Genomic DNA, 21,688 nt, shown 5'->3' on the forward strand with positions numbered 1-21,688 from the left:
TTAGGAATAACACACAAAAGGGAATTATAACTGATAAGGCCTCCTGTGCCTACCAGGATTCGAACCACAATATTATTTAAACATAACACTAGACAGTGACTTTCACCACTTGGACATTTTACATATGATCTAAAATGGAATATACTAAAATTCTTTTCGTAATTCCAGTCGAAAGTTAATGGAGTTATAGTTAGCTAGAACTTTAGATTTTCTTACCAAGCAACAACAACGGCAAAAAATAATAATAATAATAATAATAATAATAATAATAATAATAATAATAATAATAATAATAATAATAATAATAATAATAATAATAATAACAATAATAATAATAATAATAATTATCGCTAGTGTTAAAGAGACAAACTGTACTTTTTATTTAAAGCTTTCTTAATGATAATTAATGCCGCACGTATTGGCCCTAACATTCAGAAAATATCAATGCTATTCTTAGGCATAATTCATGAATATCCACAAATAAATATCTATATATCCAGGCTCATATCTGTTTGGATTTAATGAACAAAGGTCATAATGTGACACCAGTTTGTCAAAGAATGGCAAGAAGAAAATCCGAAATGAGCGTTTGGCAAATGCAAGAAAAAGGAGGGCAAGTTTAATGACGTTTGAAAAAAGCGGTCCTTTGAAAGAGAAGAGTGGCAGCGAGCACGCCATACTTAAGTCTTTATGTCATTGCAACATCTGATCGTTATAGATCTTCCTCCTTATTCCCCCTCCCGCCATCCCCCATCCCCATCCCCCTCCCAACGAACCCCAAATCCACCTCCGTACCTTCCTCACCTCATAATTTCTTCCCACCGAATCGGTGAAAGTAAAAGTTTCCGGGGGCCAATGAGCTCTCGAGGAGTCACGTGACGTCACAGCCTCTTCTCCTATATATTTGGCGGACTGGCAAAGGAGGTGCACATCAAGTCAGATACCAAGAACTCTCTCATCTTTTATTTCTGCGGAATATGGCGCTCACAGTGGTAAGTTGATCGTCTTCTCGAGTTTCCTTGGAGATTTCTATTCGTTGCTCGTTAAAAATTTGGTTGGGGTCACCCTGAGGTTTCTTTGTAAGATATTCTCTTCAAATTGGCCCTGAACTGACGACATTTTCTTTTTCGCTTCTCAGTCAATACTTCTAGTCTGCGCCACGGCGGTGTTAGCATCTCATCCTCCCCCCTATGGACATCATCAACCTGCTTACGGTCATCACCAGCCTGCTTATGGTCACCAGCCTTCCTACAAACACTCTTACTGCGATCCTACAAAAACCCCAGTTTGCGCCGCCAATTCATCCCTCACCTACTGCTTAGAAGATCCCGAATACCCCGAGTATGAGATCAAAGGCGCCATCAGCGCTGACTACCTCTTCGCCAAGAAGTACGCCGATATCGCTGACCAGTCAGCTGACGACCTTGTAGACATGGTCACTAAGGAACAAGAAGAGGGCTTTGATTACTCCTATTACACTGGTGCTTCCACTGGTCCTTCCCCATACGACGCCACTCACTGGGGAGGTCCTGAAGGATACATCTGCCCCTCAGACGTCGCTTACGCCATGCCCAAGCGAGCTCAGAACGTGGAGGGCAAGTGGCGTGTGATCGTCAACGACGTCCACTACTATACCCAGACTGCCCGTCTGGAGACCTGCCTGTTCCCAGAGGCCGCCTGCCGTGCCCTGGCTCCCTGCTACAAGAGCCACTGCACCCAGAAGTACGTCTACCACCGCCTTCTGTCTTATGACCCATGCGACCCTTACAAGGGTCTCTTTATCGACATTTACAAGATGCCATCTGCCTGCTCCTGCCACGTCCCAGCTTAAGAACCCGGTGCCTCTCCGGATTCATACCTTGCGTATCCTGCTCCCTAATCCCAAATTCCTCATCCTTTAAAAGTCCCCTCATAAATAACCTCCTTATCATTGCTCCCTGATCCTTAAAAAGAACATTCCCATCGATTCCATGATGTAGGACCCCCTACCCCTCCTCCCTCATCCTAAGTCCCTTCCTCATCCTTATCCCACCACCCGAGCCTCCTTGGCCAAGTCTAGAATATTGACACTGTTTGTTCCTTTCTTCGACTATCCAGTTGGATCTCCCGGGGAGATGCCCGCGTCACAGGGGCGTCCCCCAGGGCTCAAATGTGAGAAGCTCCCAAGAGACCTAGAGAACTGCTTTCTTTACGTACCGCAACTGACCATCTAATAGCAACCAGGGACAACTTGGGAATTTCTGCACCCCGCTTGGAGTCCAGATATCAAAATTTATTTCTTTCCTTTTTCATTTTTTCCTCCTTCCACTATCAAGTAACTTATGACACATGTGAGTGCGAGATGCTGAGAGTTCTTGTATTTATTTTTATATTAAAAAATAGAAAAAAAATGTTATTTGTTATTCCACCTTCGAGCTTTCATAGATACAGATATACAAGGCTAAAGAAATGAGAAGAAGGAAATAAATAAGTATTTCACTTGGAAGCTGTTTTAAACAGACAAATAGGAAAAAACTTTTATGAGGTACAAAGCTCAGAATTCATTCCTGTTTACTTGCAAGGGAGAGCATTGCGAGCAGTACGTATTGATTAATGCATAATACTTTCATTTGAAGTATGCAGATCAGCAACTATTTGTAGGATGAAATCTTGCAGCTAGAACAACTTGAGGTTCAGAAAACAGAAATATATCACTGACATGAATGATAGCATAACTTTTTCAATTCTTTGAATTCACAATGAGAAGTCTCTCTTCAAAATAAAAATGGAAAGAGAGACTTCTCATCGTGAACTCGAAGAATAGAAAAAGGTCTATCTTCATCCTTTTCACTGATAAAGTAGATATAAATAAGGGAAGTCTAAGAAAACAAGTATATAACACATATACGTTTCTGGACTTGTAATGTCTGGAGAAGAGTTAATAAAAACTTTTGAGGTATCCCTGTCATATTAGTAGATGTGTGAGTGCCGCTTTTCACACACACACACACACACACACACATCACACACACACACACACACACACACATATATATATATATATATATATATATATATATATATATATATATATATATATATATATATGTGTGTGTGTGTGTGTGTGTGTGTGTGTGTGTGTGTGTGTGTGTGTACTGATATGATTCAGCAAAGTTAAATGGCTTTAAAGGTCTGCAAAAAAAAAAAAAAAAAAAGCCGGCAGAGATGGTATTCAGAGTTTAGTACCAGTCAGCATAAATACTGGTGGTACCTTTAGTTTTGTTACTGAAGAATATTGCTAATCCAGCGAAAAAAACCTTGGAAATATTGAGATGATTTCGTTTAGTGGATTATAAGTTAAATGAGTGAGATTTGGCGAAATGAATATAATGAATAAGAGTATTTAGGTATTGTGTAGCCAGCCAGACACAACGGAATAAGACAGACTTACCAGATTTACAATTCGACAGTTATGGGATGAAGGAAGAAATGTTTGCTTAGACTTCTAGAAACTAGACTGAATTATTGATAGAAGTGTTAGTAGTACGAATGACTTGAATATGTTGGATGAGTGAAGTTCCTTAAAGACACAAGTGAATAGTAATAGTGGAGTGAATGATGATTATAAGACGCTTATACAGCTGATTTACCACTAAAGGAGAGAATGTTGTCCTTTTACCCTTTAAAAGTATCACTACAAAAAAGGTTTACGATTAAAGGAATTTCCTCAAGAAACTTGATAAAGCATTGTTAACAAGGAGAGAGAGAGAGAGAGAGAGAGAGAGAGAGAGAGAGAGAGAGAGAGAGTATAATTTTATATTGCCAAAATATAGCACTGATAACAAGTGCAGCTTCACAAGGAAATCCATCAATATTTTTTCTTTACATCTTTTTTGATAAAAGTTTTACTTCAAAATAACAAAGAACGGTTTAAACGGAAAGGTTAATCATTTTACCTGGAATTGTAAAATATAACATTAGCATAATTTGGTAATTATCACCTGTCTGAAGACTTTTTCTCTCACTCAGTCGTATAGAGAATTAGTCCGTATGTCGCACTTTACATAATAATTGGTGCTGAGACAATTGCGATATTATGGTGTCTGTTGTATGAAATCCACATTTTTGTATTAAAATAAATTTGCATGAATATTACGGAATTATGATTTGAGCTCTGCAGGAGGCCCCATCACAATGCCAGTTTCATATATTTGGTAATTGAATAACTAAAGTTACCATATGAAATTGGCAGATTTCGTTCTAGTAATGGCGTAGACTTGAACGAAAAGTGATTTAACAAAGGAAAGATGAAGGAGGCTTTTGAACGGGAAAAAAATGGAGACGCGAGAGATACCGGTTGGGTTGCTAATGGCTAAGCATGTTTTTCTTTGTTGACATTATTTTTGTGGTTACAATTAGTTAAACGAATACTACTGCTCCAGGTGTGCGTTCAACTTATACCGTATAACAGGCTTCATATGCCCTCAACTCCCTGTCGCTCTTCCCAACATATACCAATACCCAATCTGAAATGATGTCTCCTCAGACTATGGTTTAGCGTTTTTTCTTCGTAGTTAATTTTCACCCAGTTTTTGTACCTTACGTGCGAGGGGTCTTCGGTAAGGTTTGGAATTTGTCGCATGGAATGTGTCAACATATGGTGAGAATAGCCTTTCAGCATCAGTAGGGGATAACAGAAATACGCATTGATGGAGTATATTGTGAACACAGTTATTATTACCGAATACTATGGAATATATTTCAGATTATATCAGTATGAATAATACTTAGAAGATAGATCCTTCTGTTGAGCTCAGGTAATCATTAGTTTTTCTCACGTAAGCTTAATTTCAGTATCAGGTGAAAAATGGAAATAAAACAGAAGTACATAGATGGAAGTACAAGTGAGATGTGGTACAATGGTGAAAGTATGACTGAGTAGCTAAATAGGGTATGTCACGTAGTATATTTGGAAGAAGAGGTTCTGAATGGTAAAACTGAGAGGGACGTAACATCACTTATGCCATGAAAGGGGAATAATGGGCTTTTGACTGAGCTGGAAAGATAAAAGACAGGTATAGCAAGGGAAAGCAATGTATATTTAGATAAGGAGGAGTGTTTGTGGATTGTTTATCATAGAACAATCACATGAAAGGTTTGAAAGTAAATGGAAAAGAATATATGTGGCACACATAGACCTCGAGAATGATTAAGATAAAATTGATGGAGAAGAAAAGGCCTCCAGAATGCTTATGATGGAATTAATGGAGAAGAAAAGGCCTCCAGAATGCTTATGATGGATTTGATGGAGAAGCATAAACCTTCAGAATGCTTATGATGGAATTGATGGAGAAGAAAAGGCTTCCAGAATGCTTATGATGGAATTGATGGAAAAGAAAAGGCCTCCAGAATGCATATGATGGAATTGATGGAGAAGAAAAGGCTTCCAGAATGCTTATGATGGAATTGATGGAGAAGAAAAGGCTTCCAGAATGCTTATGATGGAATTGATGGAGAAGAAAAGGCCTCCAGAATGCATATGATGGAATTGATGGAGAAACATAAACCTTCAAAATGCTTATGATGGAATCAATGGAGGAGAAAAGGCCTCCAGAATGCATATGATGGAATTGATGGAGAAGAAAAGGCTTCCAGAATGCTTATGATGGAATTGATGGAGAAGAAAAGGCTTCCAGAATGCTTATGATGGAATCAATGGAGTAGAAAAGGCCTCCAGAATGCTTATGATGTAATCAATGGAGAAAAAAGGCCTCCAGAATTCTTATGATGGAATCAATGGAGTAGAAAAGGCCTCCAGAATGCTTATGATGAAATCAATGGAGAAAAAAAGGCCTCCAGAATTCTTATGATGTAATCAATGGAGAAGAAAAGGCCTCCAGAATGCTTATGATGTAATCAATGGAGAAAAAAGGCCTCCAGAATGCTTATGATGGAATCAATGGAGTAGAAAACTCCTCCAGAATGCTTATGATGGAATCAATGGAGTAGAAAACTCCTCCAGAATGCTTATGATGGAATCAATGGAGTAGAAAACTCCTCCAGAATGCTTATGATGGAATCAACGGAGAAGAAAAGGCCTCCAGAATGCTTATGATGGAATCAATGGAGTAGAAAACTCCTCCAGAATGCTTATGATGGAATCAATGGAGTAGAAAACTCCTCCAGAATGCTTATGATGGAATCAACGGAGAAGAAAAGGCCTCCATAATGCTTATGATGGAATTGATGGCGAAGAAAAGTCCTCCAGAATGCTTATGATGGAATTGATGGAGAAAAAAAGGCGTCTAGAATGCATATGATGGAATTGATGGAGAAACATAAACTTCCAGAATGCTTATGATGGAATTGATGGAGAAGAAAAGGCCTCCAGAATGCATATGATGGAATCAATGGAGAAGAAAAGGCCTCCAGAATGCTTATGGTGTAATCAATGGAGGAAAAAGGCCTCCAGAATTCTTATAATGTAATCAATGGAGAAAAAAGGCATCTAGAATGCTTATGATGGAATTAATGGAGAAGAAAAGGCCTCCAGAATGCTTATGATGGAATCAATGGAGAAGAAAAGGCCTCCAGAATGCTTATGATGGAATCAATGGAGAAGAAAAGGCCTCCAGAATGCTTATGATGGAATCAATGGAGAAGAAAAGGCCTCCAGAATGCTTATGATGGAATCAATGGAGAAGAAAAGGCCTCCAGAATGCTTATGATGGAATCAATGGAGAAGAAAAGGCCTCCAGAATGCTTATGATGGAATCAATGGAGAAGAAAAGGCCTCCAGAATGCTTATGATGGAATCAATGGAGAAGAAAAGGCCTCTAGAATGCTTATGATGGAATCAATGGAGAAGAAAAGGCCTCCAGAATGCTTATGATGGAATCAATGGAGAAGAAAAGGCCTCCAGAATGCTTATGATGGAATCAATGGAGAAAAAAGGCCTCCAGAATGCTTATGATGGAATTGATGGAAAAACATAGACCTACAGAACGTTTATGGTGGAATTGATGGAGAAAGAATGTGGCGTATCAAGGATGTATGATGTAGAGAACAAATTGATAACAGTGTTGAAATATTCTGTGATGGAATTATAGCATGTGTTAGATTTTGTAGCTATAAAACCGCTTGGTCCAGTGTGATAATGTGTTTAAACAAAGTATGTTATATCCCCTTAGGGGTTTAGTGATGAGTGAGGCCGGAGAAATGCAGTAGACGTAGGTGCCAAATTGTGATATAAGAAGACAGACCGGTTTTGGAGAGTGGAATGGCTGATGTTCATAACTGATACAGGACTGACGGGGAACAATGAAGAAAAGCTATAAATAATACTAAAAGAGCCTGAAAGAGTTGGAGGAAGAAAGAGTTGAGCATAAACCTTGAATGGAGTTAGGTTATAATGGTAAATGTGAACCAGGTAGAAGAAGACGTTAACGTTAATATGCACTGTCAGAGAATAGAAGCAGTAGGTTCCAATAAGTATCTTGTTATAAAAAGTTTGGATGACTTTGAGGTGAGAATAGGAGTGAGTCACAAAGTAGGCATTGTACTAAAAGCAGCAGGACCCTTCCAAAACAATGAAAGGAAACTATGCATGAGTATGGAGCCATGGTTGGAATATATGAAGGAACTGTTGAACCAACTCTCCTTTATGGATGTGAGAGTGGATGTTACATGTATTTATAAAAATGATGATGGAAGACGTAACGATAAATTGTTCATAATACTTGTGGAATAAGAACAAAGGAGAGAGCCGGAGATGTGAATGTACATTGAACATAATAGTGGTAAGAGTCGTTTTAGGTGAAAGGACGGACGTGGGTGTTTGATGGAAGGGTATAAGCTTGGTGAAAAGAGTACTATACATTTCGAAAATGTTGGGAAGAAGGAAGAGAGGGAGATTAAGTAAGAAAGAGTTGGACGGATAGTGTGAAAGGAGGAACCTCAACATCCAGAGAGCAAGAAAGTGTATGCAAGGTAGGAGTCATGGCGCATTGTATAAGGAAGTTCGACACGTACATAAGCCCCCTATGTGGGTGTACGAAGTGGCCATTGTTGTGGAAGTTATCTGTACAAGTGTCTCATTCGAGATTCAGCGGTTAAAGCGGGAACGTGACATTGACCATTATTTTTTATTTCTAGGGAGCCGCCCCATGTTCGGGGACAGGTTGTTGTTGGATTAATTATCCCAAAACAATAATTGTACGGAGTCTTCAAAACTCTGGGATTTAGTTATTCACGTTATACACTTTCAAAAGGGGCATATTCGCAGTGCGCATGAGTCCCCAAAGTCTGACTGCTTCAAGATATTTGAATGTGTATATATTCTAGCTGAATTGCTCGAAAACAATGCATGTAGTATTTTGGCTATGACCCTGGCTGGAAATAATATATATATTATATATATATGAATATATATATATATATATATATATAGTATATATATATATATATATTATATATATACTATATATATAATATATATATTATATATATATATATATATATATATATATATATATATATATATATATATATGAATATATATATATATATATATATGCATATATATTTATATATATAAATAATTTTTTTATTAAATTAGACGTACAGTGCATCAATGCTTTCATATAAAAGATTTAGAGAAAAGAAAATTAAGAAAATATTGTAGACTAGTGTCGTCTTCGTTCTTTGTCTTCGGAGACCAACACACGAGATGTGGTCAGTACAAAATTGCATTGTGGTAGGATTCTTGCATAAGGAAAATTACTTAATTTCTCCTGTCTTTCGTTGGTCCTATCTAGCCCATGTAAGAGATGTGTTTGTAATTTGCCTGCCGGGGTGATAATTAAGTATTTTAGCATTATGCAGAACTTCACTTTGAGCCATTGACGGTTTAAATTATTTTACTGTTTGAGATCTATTTGACGTCATAATTAAGGTCAAACACGGTAGATATTTGAGATTTCACCCCTTTTTTGTCAGGTCATTCTGTTAAAGGCAATACTTGCACGAGGTCTGTTTATTTCTTTATTTACTTATTTCCGTTTTCTAGGGCACTTTTAAAATTCATTTGAAACATTTTTGAAGGAATCCCACTAACCCGAGCTCCTCATAGCAGAAGCCTTTTTCCATTTGAGCTTCTTGAAATTTTAATTTTTGTCTGGAACTGAAACAAATTTCATTAAAGCATCAAGGCACCATTTAATTTTCAAGATATTTTGTGTTCTTTATTTTTACCTTATCATCCTAAGAAGAATTCGAAAGAAAATTGATTGCCCGTTAAAAATGTTTAAACAACCATATTTCATAATTGCCTATCAAAATTTTCACAATATGATAATAGCATCGCTCTTAAAGTTGAACTGAACATTAATATCAATAACTTCTGTGCATGTTATCCCACTTTTACAATACTAACAAAATACCAATTCTATGGTTAAAGATCTTAGTCTGTAGAAGAAGTGAGAGCAGAGAATTAAAACCATCGTCCTCAAGTAATGTCTTGAGGCGATACCAGATGGCAGCACCCAACGGATGCACCATAAGTGAAAGTACAACTCTGTTGACGCCTACTCTTGGGTAACGCATGTGACTGCGGTTTAGAGATATGATCTTGAAGAAATTATCCGCAACTCACGCTGTACTTACAGTATCACATTTTCATCTCTCTCTCTCTCTCTCTCTCTCTCTCTCTCTCTCTCTCTAACAACATTTCTAGGAACATGCACAAAATTTATCATGTATTACGAAATGCAGTGCCATAGTACACATGTATGCAATGTGGGTATGTATGATAGTGTATAAGTTCTTGACTTTGATAATATGAAGTAGACTGGATATTTTAGTTACAATTTTATACATCCGAAATTTTCTTTCCTTCTTTTTCACTCTATCTACATTTTTGGTACTGGTCATCTCGTGATAATTAAATTTCTTAGTCCATTACAAAATAGGTCATGACTGACTACTAAGAGCTGGATAGACGTTCTTTATATACTTACGATTATGTTCTGATCCTACTCATTGCATAAAAGTGAAGCTGTATTGCATGAAACCACTTTTGAAAAGCTCCCAAAAATAATTTCTATGTAAAATAGTCGCACATCTGGTGCTTCCCTCGTAAGCTGCTGAAGTGGCCGCTAGAACACTTCACTCTGAATTCAAATATTATAAGATTAACCACCATGATGGTTTTAGTTGGACATGCTGAAGGTTGGGCGACATTACTACTTCTAATTAAAAATTTTCTCCTTGTGCATCAATGCAGTCTTAAATGTTTTAAGTAAAACTAATTTAATAGTATATCTTAACTTTCTTCTGCAAGTGTCCTCGTCTCTACCACAAATGGCATCTCTAAAACTACGAATGATCTTCTCTTCTTACTTCATCTGAGTTTGAGACTGTTTTCAAACAAGTTTTTTCTCTAACTAGTCCGAGAACAATACAAATTTCCCTTGGAGTGTGACCTGCCCCTAGAATTCCCTTATCCTTTTGGTCTGCTCAGACAAGGTGATCCGGTCTGTAGGAACAATATATTATGATTGCATCTCCAGATTTCTGTTGGTATATCTCTCTTGTTCTCTGGCATACCTCTGGGAAAATAAACAGAAACAATTTCTGTGTCCTAAGAAAAATGATCTCAACTAGAATTGCCTTTGCTCTACACGCCTTTTGAAAAGTCAAGCAGCCAACATGAGAACCTGTAAACTATGTTAAAGTTGTTTCCAGTAAGATTTAACGACCAAAACAATGTCTTTAATTTATTCTCTTCATCTTCTCGCCTTCAAAAAAATAAAAAAATAAAAGAAGTATCAGTATTCATCACTGATACTACACATATCCTCCCCACCCCCTGTTTCTTGTTATATAAAACTAATTTTTTTTCACATATGTGTATGAATAATATATAGAGTTTTGTAAATTCCTTTACTGACCTTTTCAGTACCATTTATCTATGTTTCCGATGTTCCAACTTCGATTGTATTTGGTATTCGCATTGCCCCAAATATAAATACGCACTTTGCTCTCTCCCTCTCTCTCTCTTTCCGCAATGTTCCTTTGATACCAAGTTATCTTTTAAAACAGAAATTATTATTATTTCGTTCGTCAAAGTACCTGTCTCAGAAGAGATTGCTTACATGTCATTTGGAGTTCAGGTAATTCTAAAACTCACTTTCAAGCAGCATTTCCATATTAAGGATGGAAAAAATTTCCCCCTACTTTGTCCCTATCAAAGTGACTTGCGAAATTTTTTTACTTAAATAAACAAAATTGATTTAATTATCATTTCGGTGCCATACAAAGCTATGCAACGATGTTTCCATCTCTCTTTTAAGTACAAATACACCGATAAATACATATATCCAAGCATGAATATAAGCACACACACAAACAATATATATATATATATATATATATATTATATATATATATATATATATTATATATATATATATATATATATATATATATATAAATGTGTGTGTGCGTCGGCAAAGCCCTGGCGTTTTGTTAAGCGGTGAAAATATATTCGTCCTCTGATGTTGATCGTAAAAGTAAGGACAGGATGACCATTGTTGGTTAATAATTCATGACGTCACAGCCCCTTTCTCTGTATATAAGGCAGCCACGGGGTGAAGAGAAACCAGAGTCCAACAGATACTCGGTACAAGAGCTCTCGCACTCATCCACTATGGCTCTTCTTTTGGTAAGGGACGATGTTTATATTCACGATATACGTATATTTGCGAAGAAGGACGGGATTATCATAGACAAAATAGTAAAATCTCACTACCACCATCCAGAAAAAAAAGTATTGTTTTCCCTTGTACTTACATGAGCATTTCCTTCGACGTAATGCTTATTTTGTATAGCTTTTGAACATAATATAAAAAAAAAGATACAACTCCTTGGCTTTTCTCTTAATAGCGTTTACTAATTACCGAACGTTTGCTATTAATTCTTGTTATTATACTTAAAGAAATTAACAACCAAATTTTAGTTTAGTACCAGTAATGTCTGTAAGTAGTAAAACGAATGAATCTTATAATAAGAAATCAAAATTTATTCTGAAAACCTTTTTTCAGTCGGTATTTCTGGCGTGTGCCGGAGTAGCTTTGGGTCACCATCCTCCAGCCTATGGGCATCACCGTCCATCCTATGGCCACCAGCCAGCCTACAAACATTCCTACTGCGATCCTACTGCCACTCCTACTTGCGCAGCCAACTCCACCCTCACCTACTGCCTGGAGGACCCCGAATACCCCGAGTACGAAATCAAGGGCGCCATCAGCGGTGACCACCTCTTCGCCAAGAAATACGCTGATATAGCTGACCAGTCAGCTGACGACCTCGTAGACATGGTCACTAAGGCCCAAGAGGAAGCTTTCGATTACTCTTACTACACTGGGGCCTCTACTGGGGCCTCCCCATACGACGCTACCCACTGGGCAGGTCCTGAAGGCTACATCTGCCCCTCAGACGTCGCCTATGCCAGACCAAGACGTGCCCAGAACGTGAAGGGCAAGTGGCGTGTGATCGTCAACGACGTCCACTACTATACCCAGACTGCCCGTCTGGAGACCTGCCTGTTCCCAGAGGCCGCCTGCCGTGCCCTGGCTCCCTGCTACAAGAGCCACTGCACCCAGAAGTACGTCTACCACCGCCTCCTCTCCTTCGACCCCTGCGATGCTTACAAGGGCCTCTTCATCGACATCTACAAGCTGCCCTCAGCCTGCTCCTGCCACGTTCCAGCATAAGTCGTTTCCCTCCGGAAGGGGAAACTCAGGGTCACTCCCTGAGACTTCGTGCCCACGACAGACCTACCGACGACCTCTTTACGACCTCATGATCTATCTCCGAAGCGTAGACGGAGGAGAAGCCCCGAGATGACTTGAGAACTGCTTTCTTCACGTACCACCAACTAGTCATGCCAGGGACTCCCGGGACGCTCCCCCCACCCGCTGCTCCTCTCTTTTCTTTTTCCTCTTTCCTTCTTCCTAATATATCTCCTTCCACCAAAACCATGTGAGTGTAAGATGCGAGAAGTTATTGTACTATTTATTTTTTTTTTCACTAAATAAAAACATAATTAAAATAAAGTTTTGATAAAAACTCCTTTTTACTTGAGTTTACAAGGCATACTAAATTTGACAGAAATAATATTTTTTAGGGTATCATAAGGCAAATATTTGCGGATTTATGCTCAATAATTTTAAGTAAGTTTTCAAAATGTTCATAAAAAAGTATAATCAGAATTTTTCGATGGGCATCTTCCCAGAGCTTTGTGTTGCATCATTTATTTTTTATTCTCATGGTTTTTTATCTACTTAAATGCTCATCAAAGCTCTTCTTTAGGTACTGTTTCCATCATAAAGCTTTCAATTTTCTGAACACAATAAAAACGCCCCAAATATTTTCATGCTAAGAAACATTGCTGAAAATGTTTAAGATATAAAGAAAAGTTGTATTTAAAGTTTTGTCAATTTGTTTGAATCGCCAGTTGTATAATTTGAGATTCAAAGATTTCGAATTTGAGGCCAGCGAATCATAGCTGCAAATTTATTATAGGTTCTAACAAAAAAGAGCAAAACTTTTCGTGCATAACACATTACAATTTATTCATAAAAACAAACTGAAAATGGTAATGGAAAGGCATAAGCATTCAGTAATTAATCTTTCGTATGCTACGTATATTTTTTCATTAAAATATAAATGATTGAAAACTACTATGATTAACTTGTAGTTTTAAAATTTCATAAGTTCGTGGATTATGAAACAAATAGAATTTAATCGAATGCATTATTTCGGAATGAAAAGTTGACAGGGAATTGAGAGCAATTTTCCCATGGGTGAATGTGAAAAATAGAGAGGGATGTTCTACTGATACTGATGTTTGGTTATGGCAAAATTAACCACCAGGAAGGGTTTTAGAGGAATGTACGGAGGGTTGGGTGGCATCATGGCTTCCAATTAAATTATCTGAAGTAAAATATCTAAAGTAAAACGAATTCGACAGTATGCTATAACTTCTTGGATTTCAAAAGAGCATTGGACAGACAAACAAACAAAGAGAGAGAGAGAGAGAGAGAGAGAGAGAGAGAGAGAGAGAGAGAGAGAGAGAGAGAGAGACATGATTACCTGAGACTGAAAAATCAAGTGCTATCCATAGAAATGGGAATAAAGAAATGTGGGAATTAAAGACAACTCAAAGGAGGTGAAAAGCTCAATATTGATATGCGAGAAGTTTGAGGAAATTTATGATAAGTTTTATTGGTCACTAAACATCATTTTATGAGTTCTTCCCTTGTTGTGATGCTTTCAGAAAATACTTTATCTCTAACTTATAAGACGACAATTTAAATTTCTTCTCTTTCCTACCTCGAGAGTTGCCTGTCATTCATAATCTGTTTTAATTTTGGTCTGCCCATATAAGGTGATCCAGCCTGTAGCAACAATATATAAATACAATTTTACACTTCTGGGATATCTTTCCTTTTTTGGGGAGTTCGCTGAGAAAATTAATACGAACATTTTCTTTCACCTAAGAAACATTCTTTCATTTAGACTTTTGCTTTCTTTAACATCCCCCTTGAAAAGACAACCAGCTATCATTAAAACTACTAAGTTATGTTACAGTACCTACAAAATAATATTTCATGATCAATGGAAGCCCTTGGTTACATTATCCTAAGCAACCCTCTCGGGTGAAGATTTAAGATTGTTTAAGAAAAAGATTTCTCTGTATTCTTTCATGAGACCCCAAATATTCTCCTCACCCTTATTGTTATAATTAGATAATACTAGCAGACTTAACGCCCATGATAGTAAGATTGTCCGTTGTAATGCCAGGAGTCGCTTCGACGGTTGCTGTGCAGGCTAGAGTTTTGCTTGAATTTTCGGTTACGGTTTTCCACCCGTCCCCTGAAAGGGACTGAGACATAACGCCCATTATAGGGGGGTGGGGGTGTGGTTAGGATGAAACCCCATTATAAACCATCTTAGAGGTCCCACTATAACCCTGCCAAGTTTCATGTGCATCGGACCTGCAGCTTGGCCGTGATTGAATGACAGACGGACGGACAGACATAACGCCCATTTTAGGGGGGTGGGGGAGGGTAGGATGAAACCCCATTATAAACCATCTTAGAGGTCCCCACTAAAACCCTGCCAAGTTTCATGCGCATCGGACCAGCCGCTTGGCCGTGATTGAATGACAGACGGACGGACAGACATAACGCCCATTTTAGGGGGGTGGGGGAGGGTAGGATGAAACCCCATTATAAACCATCTTAGAGGTCCCCACTAAAACCCTGCCAGGTTTCATGCGCATCGACCCAGCCATTTGGCCATGATTGAATGACAGACGGACGGACAGACATAACGCCCATTTTAGGGGGGGTGGGGGAGGGTAGGATGAAACCCCATTATGGACCATTCTAGGGGTCCCCACTATAACCCTGCCAAGTTTCATGCGCATCGGACCAGCCGCTTGGCCATGATTGAATGACAGACGGACGGACAGACATAACGCCCATTATAGAGGGGTGGGTGTGTGGCTAGGATGAAACCCCATTATATACCATCCTAGGGGTCCCTACTATAACCCTGCCAAGTTTCATGTCCATCAGACCAGCCGTTTGGCCATGATTAAATGACAGACGGACGGACAAACATAACGCCCATTATAAGTAAGATTTACATTCTGAATTAGTTTCTTCAACCGTCTTTTCAGTCTAGAATAACGATGCCAAATCTAAAGAGGTAGATGATAAACGTGTCCGATATTCTCTCTCTCTCTCTCTCTCTCTCTCTCTCATCTCTTTCTTTCCTCTTTCTCCTCTCGTCTCTCTCTCTCTCTCTCTCTTCTTTCGCTCTCCTCTTCTCTCTCTCTCTCTACGATCCTTTTAACCACAGAGTAACATTTTAGAATATAGAAATGAATCCAATTTCATTCCTCAGAGCACTTGGCCTAGAGGTAGTTACTAACTGGTCATTTGGAGCTCCATGAGTTCAGTGAGATTTTATGATCCTCCCAGCAATCACTTTTAATCGGCATTTTTTTTTTCCCTCGGAAGTTGCACTGTATCTCTCTTAAAGTAATGTGTGTAGCTTCTTTCACAACTACTTCACAGCTAACGCTAATGTCCTAGTTGTAATAAATTTTCAATTAAATACTTTGACGGACGAAATTATACCAACTTCAAAAAATTACTTTGAGTGTTAAAGTATCATTCCATAATATATATATATATATATATATATATATATATATAATATATATATATATATATATATATATATATATATATATATATATATATATATATATATATATCAGCGATAGGCTCAGAGGATTTTGTTCATCTCCAATTTGGAAATGAAAACAAATTTGATCCTTATGTTCATCGGACAAGTAGGAGCAACTCTTGGTTAACAATTCATGACGTCACAGCCCCTTGCTCTGTATATAAGGCAGCCACGGGGTGAAGAGAAACCAGAGACCAACAGACACTCGGTACAAGAGCTCTCGCACTCATCCACCATGGCTCTTCTTTTGGTAAGAGACGATGTTAATATTCATGACATTCGTCGATTTACGAATTATGATATAATTCGTACACAAAAGCAGAAGAAACTCACCAATGCCACAAAGATAATAATATTCTTTCGTTCTCCTTTTTGTTTTATTGAGGAGGGCTTTTCGTTGTCACTGTGCTACCTTTTTTTTATAGTTAAAAAAGTAGAATAGAAGAATTTTTAGATTCCTTTTTTCATCTCTTTCCATCATTTAGTCATTATCGAATGTTTGTTTCTTTTTACCTATTACTATACTGAGATAAATATTTTTTTTAGCTTAATCCGTGTTATGCCTGCAAGTACCTAAAAGAAGGAATCCTATTAAACGAAATTTAATTGTAATTTAAACAACTTTTTTTCAGTCGGTATTTCTGGCGTGTGCCGGAGTAGCTTTGGGTCACCATCCTCCAGCGTACGGGCATCACCGTCCATCCTATGGCCACCAGCCAGCCTACAAACATTCCTACTGCGATCCTACTGCCACTCCTACTTGCGCAGCCAACTCTACCCTCACCTACTGCCTAAAGGACCCCGAATACCCCGAGTACGAAATCAAGGGCGCCATCAGCGGTGACCACCTCTTCGCCAAGAAATACGCTGATATAGCTGACCAGTCAGCTGACGACCTCGTAGACATGGTCACTAAGGCCCAAGAGGAAGCTTTCGATTACTTTTACTACACTGGGGCCTCTACTGGGGCCTCCCCATACGACGCTACCCACTGGGCAGGCCCTGAAGGCTACATCTGCCCCTCAGACGTCGCCTATGCCAGACCAAGACGTGCCCAGAACGTGGAGGGCAAGTGGCGTGTGATCGTCAACGACGTCCACTACTATACCCAGACGGCCCGTCTGGAGACCTGCCTGTTCCCAGAGGCCGCCTGCCGTGCCCTGGCTCCCTGCTACAAGAGCCACTGCACCCAGAAGTACGTCTACCACCGCCTCCTCTCCTTCGACCCCTGCGATGCTTACAAGGGCCTCTTCATCGACATCTACAAGCTGCCCTCAGCCTGCTCCTGCCACGTTCCAGCATAAGTCTTTTCCCTCCGGAAGGGGAAACTCATGGTCACTCCCTGAGACTTCGCGCCCACGACAGACCTACCGACGACCTCTTTACGACCTCATGATCTATCTCCGAAGCGTAGACAGAGGAGAAGCCCCGAGATGACTTGAGAACTGCTTTCTTCACGTACCACCAACTAGTCATGCCAGGGACTCCCGGGACGCTCCCCCCACCCGCTGCTCCTCTCTTTTCTTTTTCCTCTTTCCTTCTTCCTAATATATCTCCTTCCACCAAAACCATGTGAGTGTAAGATGCGAGAAGTTATTGTACTATTTATTTTTTTTTTCACTAAATAAAAACATAATTAAAATAAAGTTTTGATAAAAACTCCCTTTTACTTGAGTTTACAAGGCATACTAAATTTGAAAGAAATAATATTTTTCAGGGTATCATAAGGCAAATATTTCCGGATATATGCTCTATAATTTTTGTAAGTTTTCAAAACGTTCATAAAAAAGAATAATCAGAATTTTTCGATGGGCATCTTCCCAGAGCTTTGTATTGCATCTTTTTTTTTTCTCATGCTTTTTCCCCTACTTAAATGCTCATCAAAGCTCTTCTTTAGATACTATTTCCATCATATAGCTATCAATTTTCTGAACACAATAAAAACGCACCAAATTTTTCATGCTAAGAAACATTGCTGAAAATTTTTAAGATATAAAGAAAAGTTGTATATAAAGTTTTGTCGATTTGTTTGAATCGCCAGTTGTATAATTTGAGATTCAAAGATTTCGAATTTGAGGCCAACGAATCATAGCTACACATTTATCATAGGTTCTAACAAAAAAGAGCAAAACTTTTCGTGCATAACACATTACAATTTATTCATAAAAACAAACTGAGAATGGTAATGGAAAGGCATAAGCATTCAGTAATTAATCTTTCGTATGCTACGTATATTTTTTCATTAAAATATAAATGATTAAAAACTACAATGATTAACTTGTAGTTTTAAAATTTCATAAGTTCGTGGATTATGAAACAAATAGAATTTAATCGAATGCATTATTTCGGAATGAAAAGTTGACAGGGAATTGAGAGCAATTTTCCCATGGGTGAATGTGAAAAATAGAGAGGGATGTTCTACTGATACTGATGTTTGGTTATGGCAAAATTAACCACCAGGGAGGGTTTTAGAAGAATGTACGGAGGGTTGGGTGGCATCAAGGCTTCTAATTAAAATATCTGAAGTAAAACGAATTCGACAGTATGCTATAACTTCTGGGATTTCAAAAGAGCATTGGACAGACAAACAAACAAAGATAGAGAGAGAGAGAGAGAGAGAGAGAGAGAGAGAGAGACATGATTACCTGAGACTGAAAAATCAAGTGCTATCCATATAAATGGGAATAAAGAAATATGGGAATTAAAGACAACTCAAAGGAGGTGAAAAGCTTAATTTTGATATGCGAGAAGTTTGAGAAAATTTATCACAAGTTTCATTTTATGAGTTCTTCCCTTGTTGTGAGACTTTCAGAAAATACTTTATCTCTAACTTATAAGAAGACAATTTAAATTTTTTCTCTTTCCTACCTCGAGAGTTGCCTGTCTTTCATAATCTGTTTTAATTTTGGTCTGCCCATATAAGGTGATCCAGCCTGTAGCAACAATGTATAGATACAATTTTACACTTCTGGGATACCTTTCTTTTTTGGGGGAGTTCGCTGAGAAAATTAATACGAACATTTTCTTTCACCTAAGAAACATTCTTCAATTTAGACTTTTGCTTTCTTTAACATCCTCCTTGGAAAGAAAACCAGCCATCATTAAAACTACTAAATTTTGTTACAGTACCTACAAAATAATATTTCATGATCAATGGAAGCCCTACGTTACATTATCCTAGGCAACCTTCTCGGGTGAAGATTTAAGATTGTTTAAGAAAAAGATTTCTCTGTATTCTTTTATGAGACCCCAAATATTCCCCTCACCATTGTAGTTATAATTAGATAATACTAGCAGATATAACGCCTAGAATAGTAAGATTGTCCGTTGTAACGCCAGGAGTCGCTTCGACGGTTGCTGTGCAGGCTAGAGTTTTGCTTGAATTTTCAGTGACGGTTTTCCACCCGTCCCCTGAAAGGGACTGAGACATAACGCCCATTATAGGGGGGTGGGGGTGTGGTTAGGATGAAACCCCATTATAAACCATCTTAGAGGTCCCCACTATAACCCTGTTAAGTTTCATGTGCATCGGACCTGCCGCTTGGCTGTGATTGAATGACAGACGGACGGACAGACATAATGCCCATTTTAGGGGGGTGGGGGAGGGTAGGATGAAACCCCATTATAAACCATCATAGGGGTCCCCACTAAAACCCTGTTGAGTTTCATGCTCATCGGACCAGCCGCTTGGCCGTGATTGAATGACAGACGGACGGACAGACATAACACCCATTATAGAGGGGTTGGTGTGTGGCTAGGACGAAACCCCATTATAAACCATCCTAGGGGTCCCCACTATAACCCTGCCAAGTTTCATGTCCATCGGACCAGCCGTTTGGCCATGATTAAATGACAGACGGACGGACAAACATAACGCCCATTATAGTAAGATTTACATTCTGAATTAGTTTCTTCAACCGTCTTTTCAGTCTAGAATAACGATGCCAAATCTAAAGAGGTAGATGATAAACGTGTCCGATATTCTCTCTCTCTCTCTCTCTCTCTCTCTCTCTCTTTCTCTCTCTCTCTCTCTCTCTCTCTACGATCCTTTTAACCACAGAGTAACATTTTAGAATATAGAAATGAATCCAATTTCATTCCTCAGAGCACTTGGCCTATAGGAAGTTACTAACTGGTCATTTGGAGCTCCATGAGTTCAGTGAGATTTTATGATCCTCCCAGCAATCACTTTTAATCGGCATTATTTCCCCTCGGAAGTTGCTCTGTATCTCTCTTAAAGTAATGTGTGTAGCTTCTTACACAACTACTTCACAGCTAACGCTAATCGATCTTAGAACTACCAATGTCCTAGTTGTAATAAATTTTCAACTAAATACACTGACGGACAAAATTATACTAACTTCAAAAGGTTACTTTGAGTGTTAAAGTAACATTGCATATATATATATATATATATATATATATATATATATATATATATATATATATATATATATATATATATATTACTTTGAGTGTTAAAGTAACATTGCATAATATATATATATATATATATATATATATATATATATATATATATATATATATATAAATCTATATATATTACTTTGAGTGTTAAAGTAACATTGCATAATATATATATATATATATATATATATATTATATATATATATATATATATATAATATATGCATATATCAGCGATAGGCTTAGAGGATTTTGTTCATCTCCAATTTGGAAATGAAAACAAATTCGATCCTTATGTTCATCGGACAAGTAGGAGCAACTCTTGGTTAACAATTCATGACGTCACAGCCCCTTGCTCTGTATATAAGGCAGCCACGGGGTGAAGAGAAACCAGAGACCAACAGACACTCGGTACAAGAGCTCTCGCACTCATCCACCATGGCTCTTCTTTTGGTAAGAGACGATGTTAACATTCATGACATTCGTCGATTTACGAATTATGATATAATTCGTACACAAAAGCAGAGGAAACTCACCAATGCCCCAAAGATAATAATATTCTTTCGTTCTCCTTTTTGTTTTATTGAGGAGGGCTTTTCGTTGTCACTGTGCTACCTGTTTTTTATAATTAAAAAAGTAGAATAGACGAATTTTTAGATTCCTTTTTCATCTCTTTCCATCATTTAGTCATTATCGAACGTTTTTTTCTTTTTACCTATTACTATACTGAGATAAATATTTTTTTTTAGTTTAATCTGTGTTATGCCTGCAAGTACCTAAACGAAGGAATCCTATTAAACGAAATTTAATTGTAATTTAAACAACTTTTTTTCAGTCGGTATTTCTGGCGTGTGCCGGAGTAGCTTTGGGTCACCATCCACCAGTCTACGGGCATCACCGTCCATCCTATGGCCACCAGCCAGCCTACAAACATTCCTACTGCGATCCTACTGCCACT

At 38.1% G+C, this 21,688-nt stretch overlaps 4 protein-coding genes across 4 annotated transcripts in view; all 4 read left to right on the forward strand.

Moving 5' to 3' along the window:
* The first annotated feature begins 927 nt into the window (after nucleotides 1-927).
* Nucleotides 928-2,384, forward strand: LOC135219295 (uncharacterized). The gene is made up of 2 exons (XM_064255945.1): nucleotides 928-992; nucleotides 1,139-2,384. The coding sequence occupies exons 1-2, from the start codon at nucleotides 978-980 to the stop codon at nucleotides 1,829-1,831; spliced, it is 708 nt and encodes a 235-aa protein (XP_064112015.1). The 5' UTR covers nucleotides 928-977; the 3' UTR covers nucleotides 1,832-2,384.
* Nucleotides 2,385-11,641: 9,257 nt separating this feature from the next.
* LOC135220161 (neurotrophin 1-like) lies at nucleotides 11,642-13,094 on the forward strand. The gene is made up of 2 exons (XM_064257453.1): nucleotides 11,642-11,701; nucleotides 12,081-13,094. Exons 1-2 carry the CDS (start codon nucleotides 11,687-11,689, stop codon nucleotides 12,750-12,752), a joined length of 687 nt encoding a protein of 228 aa, XP_064113523.1. The 5' UTR covers nucleotides 11,642-11,686; the 3' UTR covers nucleotides 12,753-13,094.
* A 3,398-nt stretch (nucleotides 13,095-16,492) lies between these two features.
* LOC135220162 (neurotrophin 1-like) lies at nucleotides 16,493-17,943 on the forward strand. Its single transcript, XM_064257454.1, has 2 exons — nucleotides 16,493-16,552; nucleotides 16,935-17,943. The coding sequence occupies exons 1-2, from the start codon at nucleotides 16,538-16,540 to the stop codon at nucleotides 17,604-17,606; spliced, it is 687 nt and encodes a 228-aa protein (XP_064113524.1). The 5' UTR covers nucleotides 16,493-16,537; the 3' UTR covers nucleotides 17,607-17,943.
* Nucleotides 17,944-21,125: 3,182 nt separating this feature from the next.
* The window catches only part of LOC135220163 (neurotrophin 1-like), a 1,447-nt gene continuing 884 nt past the window's right edge, over nucleotides 21,126-21,688 (forward strand). The window contains exons 1-2 of the mRNA XM_064257455.1: nucleotides 21,126-21,183; nucleotides 21,566-21,688. The exon at nucleotides 21,566-21,688 is cut by the window's right edge and continues 884 nt beyond it. Of these exons, the coding sequence (XP_064113525.1) occupies nucleotides 21,169-21,183; nucleotides 21,566-21,688 (138 nt within the window). The 5' untranslated portion in view covers nucleotides 21,126-21,168. The remainder of the gene's footprint in view (nucleotides 21,184-21,565) is intronic.

The sequence above is a fragment of the Macrobrachium nipponense genome, chromosome 1, assembly GCF_015104395.2.
Source record: "Macrobrachium nipponense isolate FS-2020 chromosome 1, ASM1510439v2, whole genome shotgun sequence".
In the NCBI taxonomy this organism is placed as follows: Eukaryota; Metazoa; Arthropoda; class Malacostraca; order Decapoda; family Palaemonidae; genus Macrobrachium; species Macrobrachium nipponense.